Source organism: Phocoena sinus, chromosome 20 (assembly GCF_008692025.1).
Source record: "Phocoena sinus isolate mPhoSin1 chromosome 20, mPhoSin1.pri, whole genome shotgun sequence".
NCBI classification, from domain to species: Eukaryota; Metazoa; Chordata; class Mammalia; order Artiodactyla; family Phocoenidae; genus Phocoena; species Phocoena sinus.
The window spans coordinates 49501831-49515123 of record NC_045782.1 but is presented as its reverse complement, the minus strand read 5'-3'; the positions used below and the strand labels follow the sequence as shown (position 1 = coordinate 49515123).

The window sequence follows — 13293 nt, the reverse complement described above, 5'->3', positions numbered from 1 at the left end:
CTGGGATTGGGTGGTTCCCACTTGCTACCGTGAGGCCTGCGTGCCTGCTCAGGCAGGTGGCACTGTCTGGTGTGGGAAGTGAGCTCTGCCATTGTACCGATCCTGGATGTGTCATGGGCTAAGCCCGGCCGGTGATTAGGTGTCTCCGGGCAGGCAGGCCAGCCCACGGGGGTGTGGAAGGTATTTTAGGTTTGGCTCTGTTACTTCTGAGAATAACAGTGGTGCCTGGGGTGGGGTAGTGGAGACAGAGAGCTGGATAGTGGGAGGAGCTTTGAGCTCTGAGGGGACCTGTGTGCCTGGCGAGCTGTGCAGAGGCACGTTGAGCGCGCTCGCTCCTCGTCTGCCCTGTGGCTGGGTCGGTGCAGGGGGTCCCTTGTCACTTTGGGGCCCCCAGCGTAGCCTGGCCCGTCAGTTCTGAGTGTGCTATGGGTTATTTCCATGAAGCTGCACTGATAAACGTGCAGTGACTCCCCAGTTACCGTTGAAACAGAAACACCCAACCGGCTTTTCCAGTGTGTCTCGCCTTTTCCCGGACTGGCGTGCTCCAGCCGCTCCCTCCTGCCACACGCCCTGTTGCGGGTGGAGCCCTGCCACCTGGCAGCTGGCTTAGTGGGGAAGGCCAGGAATCCCAGGGTGTGTGCAGTAGAGAGGGAGGGGGAGAGCACGACGGGGCACGTGGAGAGGGGCTTCTGCGCAGAAGACACCTCACCCTAACAGCAGGAGCCAAAGGTCAGATCACTCAGCGCTGAAATGAGAGGCCAGGCCCTTCCCTGCCTAGTGGCTGTTCTCGATAGTGGGGACTCTTACGTCAGCCCCCCTTTCTGGCTCATCTCTTGATGGTCATTTCCCCCAAAGCAACCTAGGACGAGGAGCTGGCAGCGCAGGTGGCGCTGGATTTGGACTGTGGAGTGGTGGACCATCTACTGATTGCCTGCCCTGTGCAGGGGCCGTGCTGGGTGCAAGCGGTGTGTCTGCATTTGGGCCCCGGAAAATTCTTCCCCATGGCTGAGTGGCCTATACTACAGTTCCCTTCCCCGGGCTCCTGCTGCCAGAAGCCCTTGGGTGACGGGGGGAACAGGGACACCGTGTTCCCGCTTCCAGACCCTTGCCCTCCGAGAGCGCTGTCAGCGCCGCATGCCTCTGGGAGTCAGGCACCCTGAGGCTCTGGGCCCTGACTGTGTTGGACCTGCTGGTGGCCACGTGCGAGGCGATGCAGGAAAGCTCCGCTCGGTCCAGGCCTGTGGACGCTGGCAGGCGAGGTGGGGAGAAACAGCCTTCTCGTGCACACCGGCCACACCGGTCCACGGGTGCTAGTGGATAGCAGTGTAGTCTGGTGACGGGAGGCCCCGAGGGCTGGGGTGTACTCTGTTGTTTTCTGCTCACCGAGTGTCGCCAGGAACATGGAGCCAGGGGTGCGTGCTCGGCTGGAGCAGCGCTGGCTCTGCCCAGTGGCCTGAGCAGAGGCCGCCTCACTGGCTACTCTGTCGATTTCCTAGCAGACTTGAATATACATCCCATTTTAATAAGTTGAGCTGCTTCAAAGAACCAGAGGGACCTTCCACTCTTTAAAGGCATGTACTAGAGACCCCTTTGGCAACGTGGTCCCATCTGGTTAGTTTTTATTGGGAGTTTTTATCTGGTTAGTTTTATTACCCTGGGTAAGCATGATGTGTTGGACAGGTTACCAGGATGGGAGTCTCAAAGCCTGGTTCTCAGCCCAAATTTGCCTTTGGCAGAAGCGGAGGGACCAGGTTCAACTTCCGTGTCAGCTGGGGTGATGGCTTTGGGTTGTACTCAGGAGGGAGTGGCGACATGCATGCGTTCGAGTTTCTGTGAAGTGACCGTGCAGTTCATGGGCGAGGAGTGGACTCCCAGGGGTCGTGGCAGGGATGCCATGTGTGGCTTCGGAGGGCTGGGGCCCCTGGCGAGGAGAGGCATCCTCCTCACCTATAGTTTTGTTGCTGATCTCCCCATGGCTCAGTGAAGGGCGACACTGAACCCGGAAGTCTTATTACCAGCATCTGCTTGGCCTCAGGAGGGCTTTGGGGGTGTGGGGAGGTAGGGGTCCACCTTTGACATCCGTCAGTTGGCAGCTCTTCTGATTGGTGGTTTGTCAGCTTCCTGTTGCCCAGCCTTCGTTCCTCACCTGGTGGGTGAGGTGGGACAGGGTTCTGGGAGTGGGGGAGCATTCCGACCTAATGGGGAGCACCACCAGCTCAGCTGGAGTTTAAAGAGTTAGTTTTTTTAGATCAGTGTTAGGTGCACAGCAAAACTGAGAGGAAGGTACAGAGAGTTCCCGTGTTCTCCCTGCCCCCCAACACATGCACAGCCCCCCCACTACATTTATTATAATTGATGAACCCACAGAGACGCGTGATTGTCACCCTGAGTCCACAGTTTACATCAGCGTTCATCTTGGTGGTATACGTTCTGTGGGTTTGGACAAACGTACAGAGTAGTTTCGCTACCCTAAAATCCCTCTGTGCTCTTTTTTTTTTTTTTAAATAAATTTATTTTACTTGTTTATTTTTGGCTGTGTTGGGTCTTTGTTGCTGCGCACGGGCTTTCTCTAGTTGCGGCGAGTGGGGGCTACTCTTCGTTGCTGCGTGCGGGCTTCTCGTTGCGGTGGCTTCTCTCGTTGTGGAGCACGGGCTCTAGGCGCGTGGGCTTCAGTAGTTGTGGCCCGTGGGCTCAGTAGTTGTGGCTCTTGGGCTCTAGAGCGCAGGCTCAGTAGTTGTGGCGCACGGGCTTAGTTGCTCTGCGGCATGTGGGATCTTCCCGGACCAGGGCTCGAACCTGTGTCCCCTGCATTGGCAGGCGGGTTCTTAACCCCTGCGCCACCAGGGGAGCCCCCCCGCTCTGTGTTCTTGTGCTCTGCCTATCTCCCCGCCACACCCCTGGCCTCCGCCCTGGGCAATCATAGATTTTTTTTATTGTCTCCATAGTTTTGCCGTTTCCAGAATATTATATAGTTGGAATCATAACAGCCTGAAGCCTTTTCAGACAGGCCTCTTTCACTTACCATGCATTGAAGTTTCGTCCACGTCTATTCATGGCTTGATAGGTCATTTCTTTTTAGCGCTGAATGTATATCATTGTACGGATGGACCACGGTTTATCCTCTCGCCTACTGAACAACACCTCAGTTGCTTCCAGGGGTTCCCCTTTTAAACTTGGTCCTGGTTGAGAGTAGGGTACAGGGGACCAGGAGCAGGATGGCATTGTCAGAGGTTGTGTGTGCTCTGTCTACCTTGTGCCAATGAGCTAACCTCTTCAGGTCTTGGAGAGGCAGCAACTTCAGGGGAGTCTGAGTGAGTATGAAGTGTGTCAAACCTAGTTCTCGCATCTTCTTAGCTTCCTGCTCCGTGGGAGGAGGGGCTGAGAGGTGGTGTGCGCACCACCATGGGATTTCTTGCTGTGAGAGCGAGGGCCACATCCACGCTGGGGGACATGGGCTCTGCCTGCTGTTAAGATGTCGACTTTGATTTCGTGTGGATGCTATATTCCAGCATTAACAGCACGATGTGTGTGGCGAGGGCGGGGCAGGGCCACTGGATTAAGAGATTTCTGGCTCCTGCTGACAGAGGAATCTGTTAATGATTGTGAGAATTGTCACTATTTTTACTGCCTTCCCGATAGGCCACTTGGCATGGCGCCCGAAGGTGAACTTGTAGTGAGAACCAGGGCAGCTCCACCCTGTTTGTGGGGCACACGTGAGGCAGTTCTCACCTGGGGATGGGGGTGTGCCTGGGGCAGTGCCGCTCACCTTGGACTGAGCAGGCACCAGCCTCCAGGCCTCTTGGAGTGTTTTGGTTCTGTTCTGGCCTCAGAGTAGGTGATGCTCATTCATTCATCTGAGGTTAGGACTGTGATGTCTTCTGTCCCCTCTTGTTTTCACAGGGGTCTGAGAACCCTCTGAAACTTACTGCAGAATATTGTGTGGGGAGGAGAGGGAGGGGTGCATAATTTTGAGTTTTTCCTGGAGAGATCCTCAAAGAAGGTCTCTAACCTGAAATGTTCATGTGCTCCTGCTGTAGAACCTCAAGGCCTTTTTATATACTTAAACATTTGTTGGAAGAAGTGGTTTTTTATGTTTTGTTTTGTTTTTTTTGCGGTACGCGGGCCTCTCACTGCTGTGGCCTCTCCCGTTGCGGAGCACAGGCTCCGGATGCGCAGGCTCAGCGGCCATGGCTCACGGGCCCAGCCGCTCCGCAGCATGTGGGATCTTCCCGGACCAGGGCACAAACCGGCGTCCCCTACATCGGCAGGCAGACTCAACCACTGCGCCACCAGGGAAGCCCTGGAAGAGGTGTTTTTATCCGCATTTTATTTATTTTGTTCAAACAAGTATTTATTGAGGGCCTGCTGTGTGCCAGGCAGCATTGAGGGCATTGGGGATACATCACTGGGGACTAGACCAACTCCCTGCCCTCTTGAGGTGTGGGTTACTCGGAAGCAGATAAGAAGTGGATGAATCTATCCAAATACAATGTCAGGTCGTGGAAAGAGCTTTGAAGAAGACAGAGCAGGAGGGGGCACCAGGTTGATGGCGGTCTGTTAGATGGGGATCAGGGAGGGCCTCTCTGAGGAGGTGACACTGAGCAGAGACCCCCGGGCAGGAGAGGTCCGGGCAGAGGGAACAGAAGCGTGGAGCCCCGAGACTACACTAGGCTTGAAGGACACCCCCTGGGCCAGGGTGGTCAGAGTGGAGGATGGGCACTGAGGTTGGAAGGGGCTTGGAGGCCAGGGTGAGCCAGGGCTGCGGGCAGCCTGGGGCTCTCTGGTTTACCCTTCAGCACGATGCTGGGACTGTGAAGGACCGTCGGCGCGAGCTGAGCGGAAGCAGGTGTCTCTCTCCCTCAGAGGAGGCCAGGGCGTGGGGCAGGATGTCTCATTGCAGAGCTGGGAGGCAGTGGAAGTTGTTGGCCTCCAAGTCCAGTCATCCCTGTACCCACGGCACGCTCCCTTTGTGGTGAGACCTGCTGTCCCCAGTGCTGAAGTTCAGTGTTTCCCCCCGCCACCCCCAAAGGCACTTTCTCCCCTCCTGTGCCATCCTTGCTGCTGCAGAGTCTCTCCCTGATCCACCGGTTCTGGGAATGCTGGAGGTGTTGGGCCCAAAGGTCGGGCCCTGAGATGAGGACTTGGGGCTTGATAACAGGTTTATGGCTGGGCTGGGAAGTGCTGTGTTTCCCGACAGTGAGTCCCTGCCCGGCAGTCTCACCCTTTGTGTGTATTCGCCCTGACATCCTGAGTGGCATTGTGTGTCTGGTGGGAGGGGAGCTCCAAAGGGCCTCTTGGGAGGGCCTCCCCTCCCCGAGTAAGAATTTCCCAGTTGTCTTCAGGGCACAGACCAATAGCTAAAAACTCCTGACTTGGTGATCTTCAATCTAGAAGGACTCTTGTTCGTAGCGGCCCCCCGTCCCGGGCTCTCTGAGGCTGTGGGCATCATGTGAAGCTGCTGGTGGCACCGCGTGGCATCCCCCTCTGGCTTCCCACACTGCGCCAACCCCGCCCATCACGGCACTGCCCACGCTGCGCTGACCCCCGCCCATCACGGCACTGCCCACGCTGCGCTGACCCCCGCCCATCACGGCACGCCAGAGGGTGGCCGTCTCGCCATTTATGGTCTTTATTTTCTTTTTGATGGAGAAAGACTGTGCAAATGAGTCTACAGGGAAAGTTGGTTGAGTGATTGCAGGCCTCACCAAAGTGGTCAGTAGGTAAAAAAGCGCTGCCTCTTTAATCCAAGTACTCGCCTGAAGTCCACCCTGGGCCAGAGAGGAAAGAAGCTGAGGGAGGCAGAGGTGGAAGGGAAGAGAGAAGAGAGAAGAAATAGGTGTATGTCATACACAACCAACAGGGTTGATGCTGCCCCACGGAGCAGAGACTGGTTCTTGGGGGGGGTGCTGAAAAAGTCTTCAGCAGGGCTAAAAAGCTCCTTCAGGGATCAGGAATGAAAACAGGTTGAGAAGCAGTGGTCCATACTGGGGAGCTGCGGGCCGGGCTGAGATGGGCTGCCTGCCTCTGATGGCTGACCCATAGGTTGCCTTGAGAGGGAGCGGTCTGCGGTTAGGCAGATTTTTTTTTTTTTTTTTTTTTCTGTACGCAGGCCTCTCACTGTTGTGGCCTCTCCCATTGCGGAGCACAGGCTTCGGACGCGCAGGCTCAGTGGCCATGGCTCACGGGCCCAGCCGCTCCGTGGCATGTGGGATCTGCCCGGACCGGGGCACCAACCCGTGTCCCCTGCATCGGCAGGCGGACTCTCAACCACTGCGCCACCAGGGAAGCCCTTAGGCAGATTTTACAAATAAGTACATGTAAGACCAGGCCCTTCCCACCTTCTCTGCCAGACCCTGTGGTCTGGGAGCCTTGGAGGGACACAGGGTCATGGTGCAAGTGACTTACACCAGCCTAATCCCACGTCACCCATGTGGGTGTTGGGCGTCCCTAGTCCTGGCTCTCACCTGTCCCTTCTCTGAGTAGGCTTGGGCAAGCCAACTGGACAGGTAGCACAAAGCAGACCCAATGTCTTTAAGGGGCCAATCTTGGCATCAGAAGAGTTGGAACAGGGAATTCCCCGGTAGTCCAATGGTTAGGACTCTGAGCTGCCACTGCAGGGGGCATGGGTTTGATCCCTGGTTGGGGAGCTAAGATCCTGCAAGCCGTGTGGTGCAGCCAAAAAAATATGAAATAATAAAATACGTTGAATAAAAGAAGAGTTGGAACAGTAACGACAGTTGGAGATCTCACCCAGCCCTGCGCTTATGGAGGGCTGGGGCGGGGCGGCTGAGCCTAGTGCAGATGGAGGGTCTTTACTGCAGAGGAGGGCGCTCGGACCTCCCTGGGCATCTGGAGCAGAGTGCCAGGGCCAGCCTGCCCACCCGTGTGGTCTGGCCGCGTGCTAAGATGAGCCACACGGTTGCTTACATGCAGCGGCCCAGGCTACAGTCGATCGAGCGATACACACGGGCAAGCCAGTGGCTTTGATGTGGCCCCTGCGTGTGTGTGTGTTGGGGGGTGGCAGGCATGTTACAGGAACAGGCAGCAGAGAGCCGTCATCTCTTACCCAAGACGTTCTTGGAAATGCTCCTGTTCTGAGTGAGAATTAGGAAATGGCCTTCTATTTTAGGAGCGTGGTGTGTGTTACATGCCGTTGATTTGCTTGTGTTGCTTCTGCGTGCCTGTGTGCCCTTTGAAAGGCTCACGTTGGCAGGGGAGAGACCCGTGGTGGTGGGAGGGTGCGAGGAGGCCAGCCCTGTGCAGGGTGGCCTGCAGAGGAGCCTGGGACTGACGTGGCCACACTGGGTGTCCTGGCCTGGGCGCTCTTGGTGCAGCGTGGAGGGAAAGATAGAAGAGGCCAGATGCAAGCCTGGGCTCGCCGTAGGAGGAAGGAAGTCTGGGCAGCAGATGTCCTTGAGAGGTTAGGTTTGGGGAATAGTCTTTTTAGAAGAAGTAGTCCTGATGGGGCCTGGAACTCAGAGGGGGTGGAATGGGGTGCAAAGCAGAGGACCTGCCTGCCGTGTTTCAGGTGACATGTAGGATTCTGAGAGAATCCACCATCTTCATTACAGAGATGTCGCCGTGGTGTTGTCAGAGATGGCGAGTTCCCAGGGCTGGGGGAGGGTGGCGGGCAAGGCAGGAGCCACTACCACATGGCTGCTCACACCGAGCCCTGCTTTTTCCTGTCTGTGGTATTAACTGGCTCATTTTCTAGCAAAAAAGGGGGAAGCAGTGTTCTCTGGGTTGGGACTGAAACGGACAGGGCCTCCCAGGTTCTCTCGTGCGCCGGCCTCTCGTGACCTCTCGTCTGTCTGGCCTAAAGCCCCGAGCCCCCAGCAGGCTCATTTCTGGTGCCCCGGTGGGCTTCGCAGTCAGCAATCTGAGCGAGGGAGAGTCGAGTGGCCCTGGGGAGGCAGGGCCCAGCTCGTCTTCAGGTAGATGCAGCAGGTGGATGCAGCGTGGAGTAACCTGAGCCCTCTTTTCAGGCTGGGGCTCTATCGGCTGTCCCCCGCCCCAAAACCCTCTTAAAGGGCCCGTGCTGGGCTGCTCCTCCCCTTGCAGGGACCCTTAATAGCTCGGTCAGACCCAGGCTCCACCTTAAGAGATTTGGGACAGAATCCCATAGGAGCCCAGACATCGAGAGCTCTGACTCAGGGGCCCACGGAGCGCTCCTCTGGGAGGAGGTGGGAGCTGGACCAGTCCCCTCGCTTCTCTGCCCTCTGCTCTTGCAAGGGTTTTGGTGGGGGCGTCCTCACGCCAGTTCTAGGAGGAAGGACAGATGCCCTCCACCCCACAGGCTGCTTACGGCCTGCTTTGCCAAGTAACCCGCTCTTAAACCCAGTCCTTCGTCATGCCCGTAACCGCCCCATGTCTGCTGGCTTGGGTGAAAGCATCTCTGTTCCCGAGCCCACGGGTCAGCTGGCTTCTTTCCTGAGAATCAGGTGTGACCTGAGCTCTGCTGGGCCGCTTTCCCACCGGGCCTGCGGAAGGACAGGGGAGGCTGGATGGTGGCCAGGACGCGGCTGAGGCAGTTCGGAGAGCGGGGATTAGAGGTCCTGCGCTCTCTGGGAGGGGCTCTGGTAGCATCGCGGGGTGGGTGGGGGTGAGAACAGAGCCTGAGCACTGGCATCACCAGGGTCCTTTTAAGAACCCACTTCTCGCCTTGTCGGGAAAAGAGGCCACAGCGTGCCATGCGGCAGAAAGGGGAGCTGTCCCAGTGAGTGTCCCTAGTGCCGGGCTGCCCTGCAGACGCTGCGGTCCCTGCGCCTCCTGGCAGCACCCTGGGCTGGGCAGACGTGGCCCCTGCTTAGCCCGTCCCCTCGGTGTCTTGTTCACGCAAACCCCGTGGGGGGCTGCTTTCCTCTTAGGTTGGAGCGCGACTGGAGAGGCTGTGGCAGCTGCTGTGCTCACTTCCTGTCTGCACGTTTCCTTTTCCCTGCAGGCCTCTGGCTGTACCTGGCAGGGAGCAGCCTGCCCTGTCTCACGTTGATTGGCTCTCCTAATTTTGGGTACAGGTCAGTTCACCGGGACCTGGAGGCCCAGATCGCCATTGTGACAGAGAGCCGGGCCCTGCAGCAGCAGCTTCACCAGGTTGGTTGGGGTAGGTGGGACCTCCCCGGGGGTTGGGGGGGGGCATAGCTGGGTGCCAGGTCCCCGAGGGCTGCCTCTGCTGTCGTCTCCTGCCGGGGGCTGAGCAGAGTAGGAAAGAACCGGGGTCCTCTCGCGTGTCCTGGTGGCCGGTCCTGAGGGACACCTGCCGCGGGGCTGTCCTGCGAAGCCCGGGCCCTTCTGCCTCCAGCCTGGGCCCCGCTTTTGCCCTGCAGGGGATCCCCCCCAACTCCTTACATCCTGGAGGACATTTTCTTTCCCTGCACGGGAAGAGAACACTGTTCTCACTGGCATGTGAATATAGCGCTGGTTCCCAACCTCTTCTGAGACTGCGGATCAACTATGAGAGGGGGTAAGGAGCCAGGGTTACACGGGACCTGGGTCCATTAGGGAAGAGCTTCAGGCGGCCTCGGTCATTTCTGATGAAGACCCTCCCCAGGAGGTGCTTCAGAGTCGGGGGAGGGAGAGGCAGGAGGCAGGGTTGCCACCCAGGCAGAAGGGGCACGCAGGGAGCCAGAGTCTCTGCACGTGGAGACAGAGAACCCGGAAAAAAGAGCCAAACCATAGAATGAACTTAGACGCCCATGCAGACAGAGGTGGTTGGTGGGGAGCTAAGCCGTTGCGAGCGCTCTGACAGTCCCGTTCACAGATTTCTGTCTGTGCCCTTGAGTCAGCATGCACGATCCCACTGCGCTGAGAGCTTGAATTCTGTTTATTTTAGTTCAGATTGTTTCACTCGGGAATGATCTGGTTGGGGATTGACCGACAGAGGAGATGGTGGAGGGACTGCTCAGAGGTGTGCCTGGCCAGGCGCAGGGGCCCCTTGTAGCATGTTTGTGGGGGCCGGTGGTGGGCGGGACGCAGTGGAAGGTCGTGGCTGCCTCGCCTCCTGCCCGTGTCGGGGGATGGCGGTTGGGCAAGGCAGGCCCCTGTTTGCAAGGTGTCTTGGAATTTCTGTGTTGTTTTTGTCACGTTCCTAGTTGTAATAGGATTTCTTTCCTTACAGTTGAGAGAGGGGAAGGCAGGCATTTTTCTTGAGAGCGGGGACCTAGAGCCTGAGAGAGAACCCGAACTTGCTTTGTCTGGCTCGGTGGGCGTGTTATGTGGCCCACTGAGGACCTCCCGCTCCCCTGGGAAGAGACTTCCCGGCACAGCTCACGGGAGAGCGGCCCTTTCTTCTGAGGTGGGGCTGGAGAGTCACGGGGGACGGCACCCTGAGCCCCTGCTGCCGGCTGCTGGAGACCCACGGTCAGGCTGGGGAGCCGGGGCAGGGGAGAGTGCCCTTTGCTCCCTGGGACAGGAACGTGGCAGTGACTCCCAAAGGGGCAGCGGTCTCGGCCTCCTTTCGTGACGGTCTTTCTGTTTGAAGTCGAGAATAGCTGAAAGTTAGTGCTTCTGTGTGAATCTTCGCATTTGAGCACCTGCAGCAGTGCTGATGAACTTTGGAGAATGCGAGCACAGCACCTGTGTATGTGAAACCTAGATGATCCTTTGGGCTCACAAATTTGTGACCTTGACAGCAAAGCCTTTCCAGGGAAGGTGCCAGCTTCCCTCCTGAGTCACGGGAATGTAGATAACACTGCTGTAGGCCAGCCCTCAGAAGCGTGTAGACTGAGTTAAGCTTTTATTCTTGTGTTTGGGAACGACTGTTGCGAAATTGTTGCAGCCTTTGTTGATGGACGAGGAAGTGGTAACTGCCTTGTTCCCCGGGATCTGCCTCCTGAAATCTGGGAATCTTGTCAGTGACTGAGTGGGGCCTTGGTGCTGGGAAGGGCTTCACGACCAGGGCTGAGAGGAAGTGGCAGCGGTCGGGCTCTGGGTGGCCAGCGGGAGAATCTCATCTGCTCAGCAGATCACAGATGCTATGGTGAGGCTTCCAGCAAATGACCGAGGAGGTTCCAGTAGGGGCCGGCCGGCCTCAGAGCGGGCTGGGTTGAGAGGAACAGTGGGGTCTCCTGGACTTTTGCCTCGGTTGCTGAGAGCTGGGTTTCCTCAGACGGTAGCGAGTGGTCAATGTGAACGTGGCCTCTGGCGAGGACCAGGTCTCTGTGGGTCTGGGCTGATTTGGGGGAGCAAGTCTCTGCCCAGGGTCCCGGTGCTGGCCGCTCTCCCCCACTTCCTGAGTAAGGGGACTGAACCCACATCCTGGATCTGAGAAAAGCTAGGCCGGTTGTGGTCAGGAGCTGCTTTCCCAAATGACATATTTGGGATATTTTGTTTTTCTTCCCAAACCTGAATCCCAGCGGCTTTTGATGGTGGGAGGGTGACAGTTCATGCCACTGCAGTCCTTCCGTTCTTTAGAGGCACGTTGATTTCTGTGCCTTTGAAATGCAAAAATGCATTTCTGGATAACTCCACCTATTAAATACTGGGACTGCAGCCACCCTCTGGAGAAGCCCATACGATGCCCGATGCTGGGACTGCCCAGCCACACAACCTTCCCCGAGCCCAGAAAGTCCCTGAAACCCCGGCTGCCTGGGTCCCTGCTCTCAGAAGCTGCCTCTGGAGTCCTCCTGGGGACCCAGGGAAGGGCCCTGTTCATGTCACACTGGGCACCAGAGTGGGGAGATATTTTTATCCGAATCCGAAGTCCCTCCCTTCACTTAGTACGTACAATAAAAACGGAAAGCTTCCTGGTTTTGTTCAGAGGACACGGTTTACCACTTGTGACCTAAGAAAGACTCCCTTGAACAGCATTGTAACCTCGACCAGCTGACTTCCTTCTCCATCCCCGTGTGGAGTCTGTGAGGAGACTTAAGTGTTTCTGGTAATTTAATTGAAATCTTGGCTGTGTATTCATTGGAAAACATAAAGCTGGAGCCGGGTCTGTGGAAACTTCTGCAAAGCAGCCCCCCGAGACCGAGGCTGGCTCCTCCACGAGGCCCATCCAGCCACGGTCAGCGGGCGGCCGGCAAAGTCTGCTCGGACCTGAAGCGCCAGGGACCCCGGCCCTGGGAGCGCCCACTCACAAGGGAATGAGCGCAAAAAATGTGCAGGAAGATGTGAAGTCGGGCACTAGATCGCCCCAGCCCGTGCCGGGGAGAGCTGTGGGCAAATTCTGTAGTGTCCTGGAGGGTGCGGTGTCCTTCATCCCCTGTCCTCACTGGGTCAGAGGAGTTTGCCAGGGACGTGGCTTCCGTTCCTGCCCCCGGAGAAGAGAGCGTCCAGCTCCCAGTGGGGTGGTGCGGCGGCATCCACTGTCCCCTTGGGGCTCCTGGTCCCGCAGTGGACAGGGTGTTTGCAAAGCCAGCGTTGGTGGATCCTCTCCATAGTGTGGGTTAAGTCAGTATTTTATAGATTAAAGGGACAGAAGGTTCAGAGAGGGATGTCACCACTCCTGGTGGTGGAAACAGCATCACATCCCCTGACTGCTGCCTTTTGCCCTTTGAAAGCTTCGATACCTTATTAAGGAAGCACAGCACTAGTAGGGTGTAATGTTTTAAAAAGAGGCAGTTTTTCCTCTCAAAGATTCTAAACACAATTTAAGATGAGGGTTCTATCAGTGTTTTTTTAACTTGTTTTTAAATATGTAAGAGTCGTTCATTGTAAGAATCGAGAAAAGTTACAAGACGCTAAACCTTTCATCCAGAGAGAGTCACTGAAATCGTTTCGATTGCTCCTTGTCTGTCTTGTTCTGTGTGCGTGTGGAGACGGGTAACTTGTGTTTTTCTTCTTAACGAAAGTAGGATTATATTGTGTATGTTAACTCATATCCAGCGTCTTTCACTGAATATATTTGCGCACATTCCCGTATTCTTAAGTAAATGTTTTCCTAGAGTGTGATTACCTTATGGTGAATGCTGATTTGTCATATGGGTTTATTATATTTAATTAGCTGGTTGGTGGACATTTAGGGGGTTTCCAGGTTCTCTCTGTCATAAATGTTGGTGTGATCTTAGTGCACAGTTATTTTCTCGGGAGAAACTCTTGCAGGTGGAGCTTTATAAGGCTTTTGGTACTTATTGCCAAATTGCTCTACAGACAGATGGTCCGAGCCCCCTTTCCATTCATTCCATCAGCACGTCCGGGAGTGCCTGTTCCCTCGGCCTTCGTCAGCAGAGGGCGATGATGTTGCAAAACAACTTTTTGCTAGTTTGAGAGAAGAAAAAACTGTCTCATTTAAAGAAAATCTCATTATTTTAATTGGCACTACCTCATTTAGTGAGGACGAACTTTTAAATATTT

At 56.2% G+C, this 13293-nt stretch overlaps 1 protein-coding gene across 15 annotated transcripts in view; it reads left to right on the top strand.

Moving 5' to 3' along the window:
- PGS1 (phosphatidylglycerophosphate synthase 1) overlaps positions 1–13293 on the top strand; it is a 55232-nt gene that overhangs the window by 19900 nt on the left and 22039 nt on the right. For 5 of the 15 annotated variants that reach the window (XR_004347697.1, XR_004347696.1, XR_004347698.1 and 2 more), the window contains 2 exons: positions 8942–9090; positions 9324–9460. The exons of 3 other annotated variants lie outside the window; for them this stretch is intronic. Coding sequence is in view for 6 of the 12 variants with exons in the window: in XM_032617885.1 (XP_032473776.1) it covers positions 8942–9090 (149 nt within the window). In the remaining 6 variants the exon portion in view is untranslated. Of the gene's footprint in view, positions 1–8941; positions 9091–9323; positions 9461–13293 lie in introns of those variants that run through there. 7 more of the 15 variants (XM_032617885.1, XM_032617884.1, XM_032617887.1 and 4 more) reach the window with 3 other exon arrangements.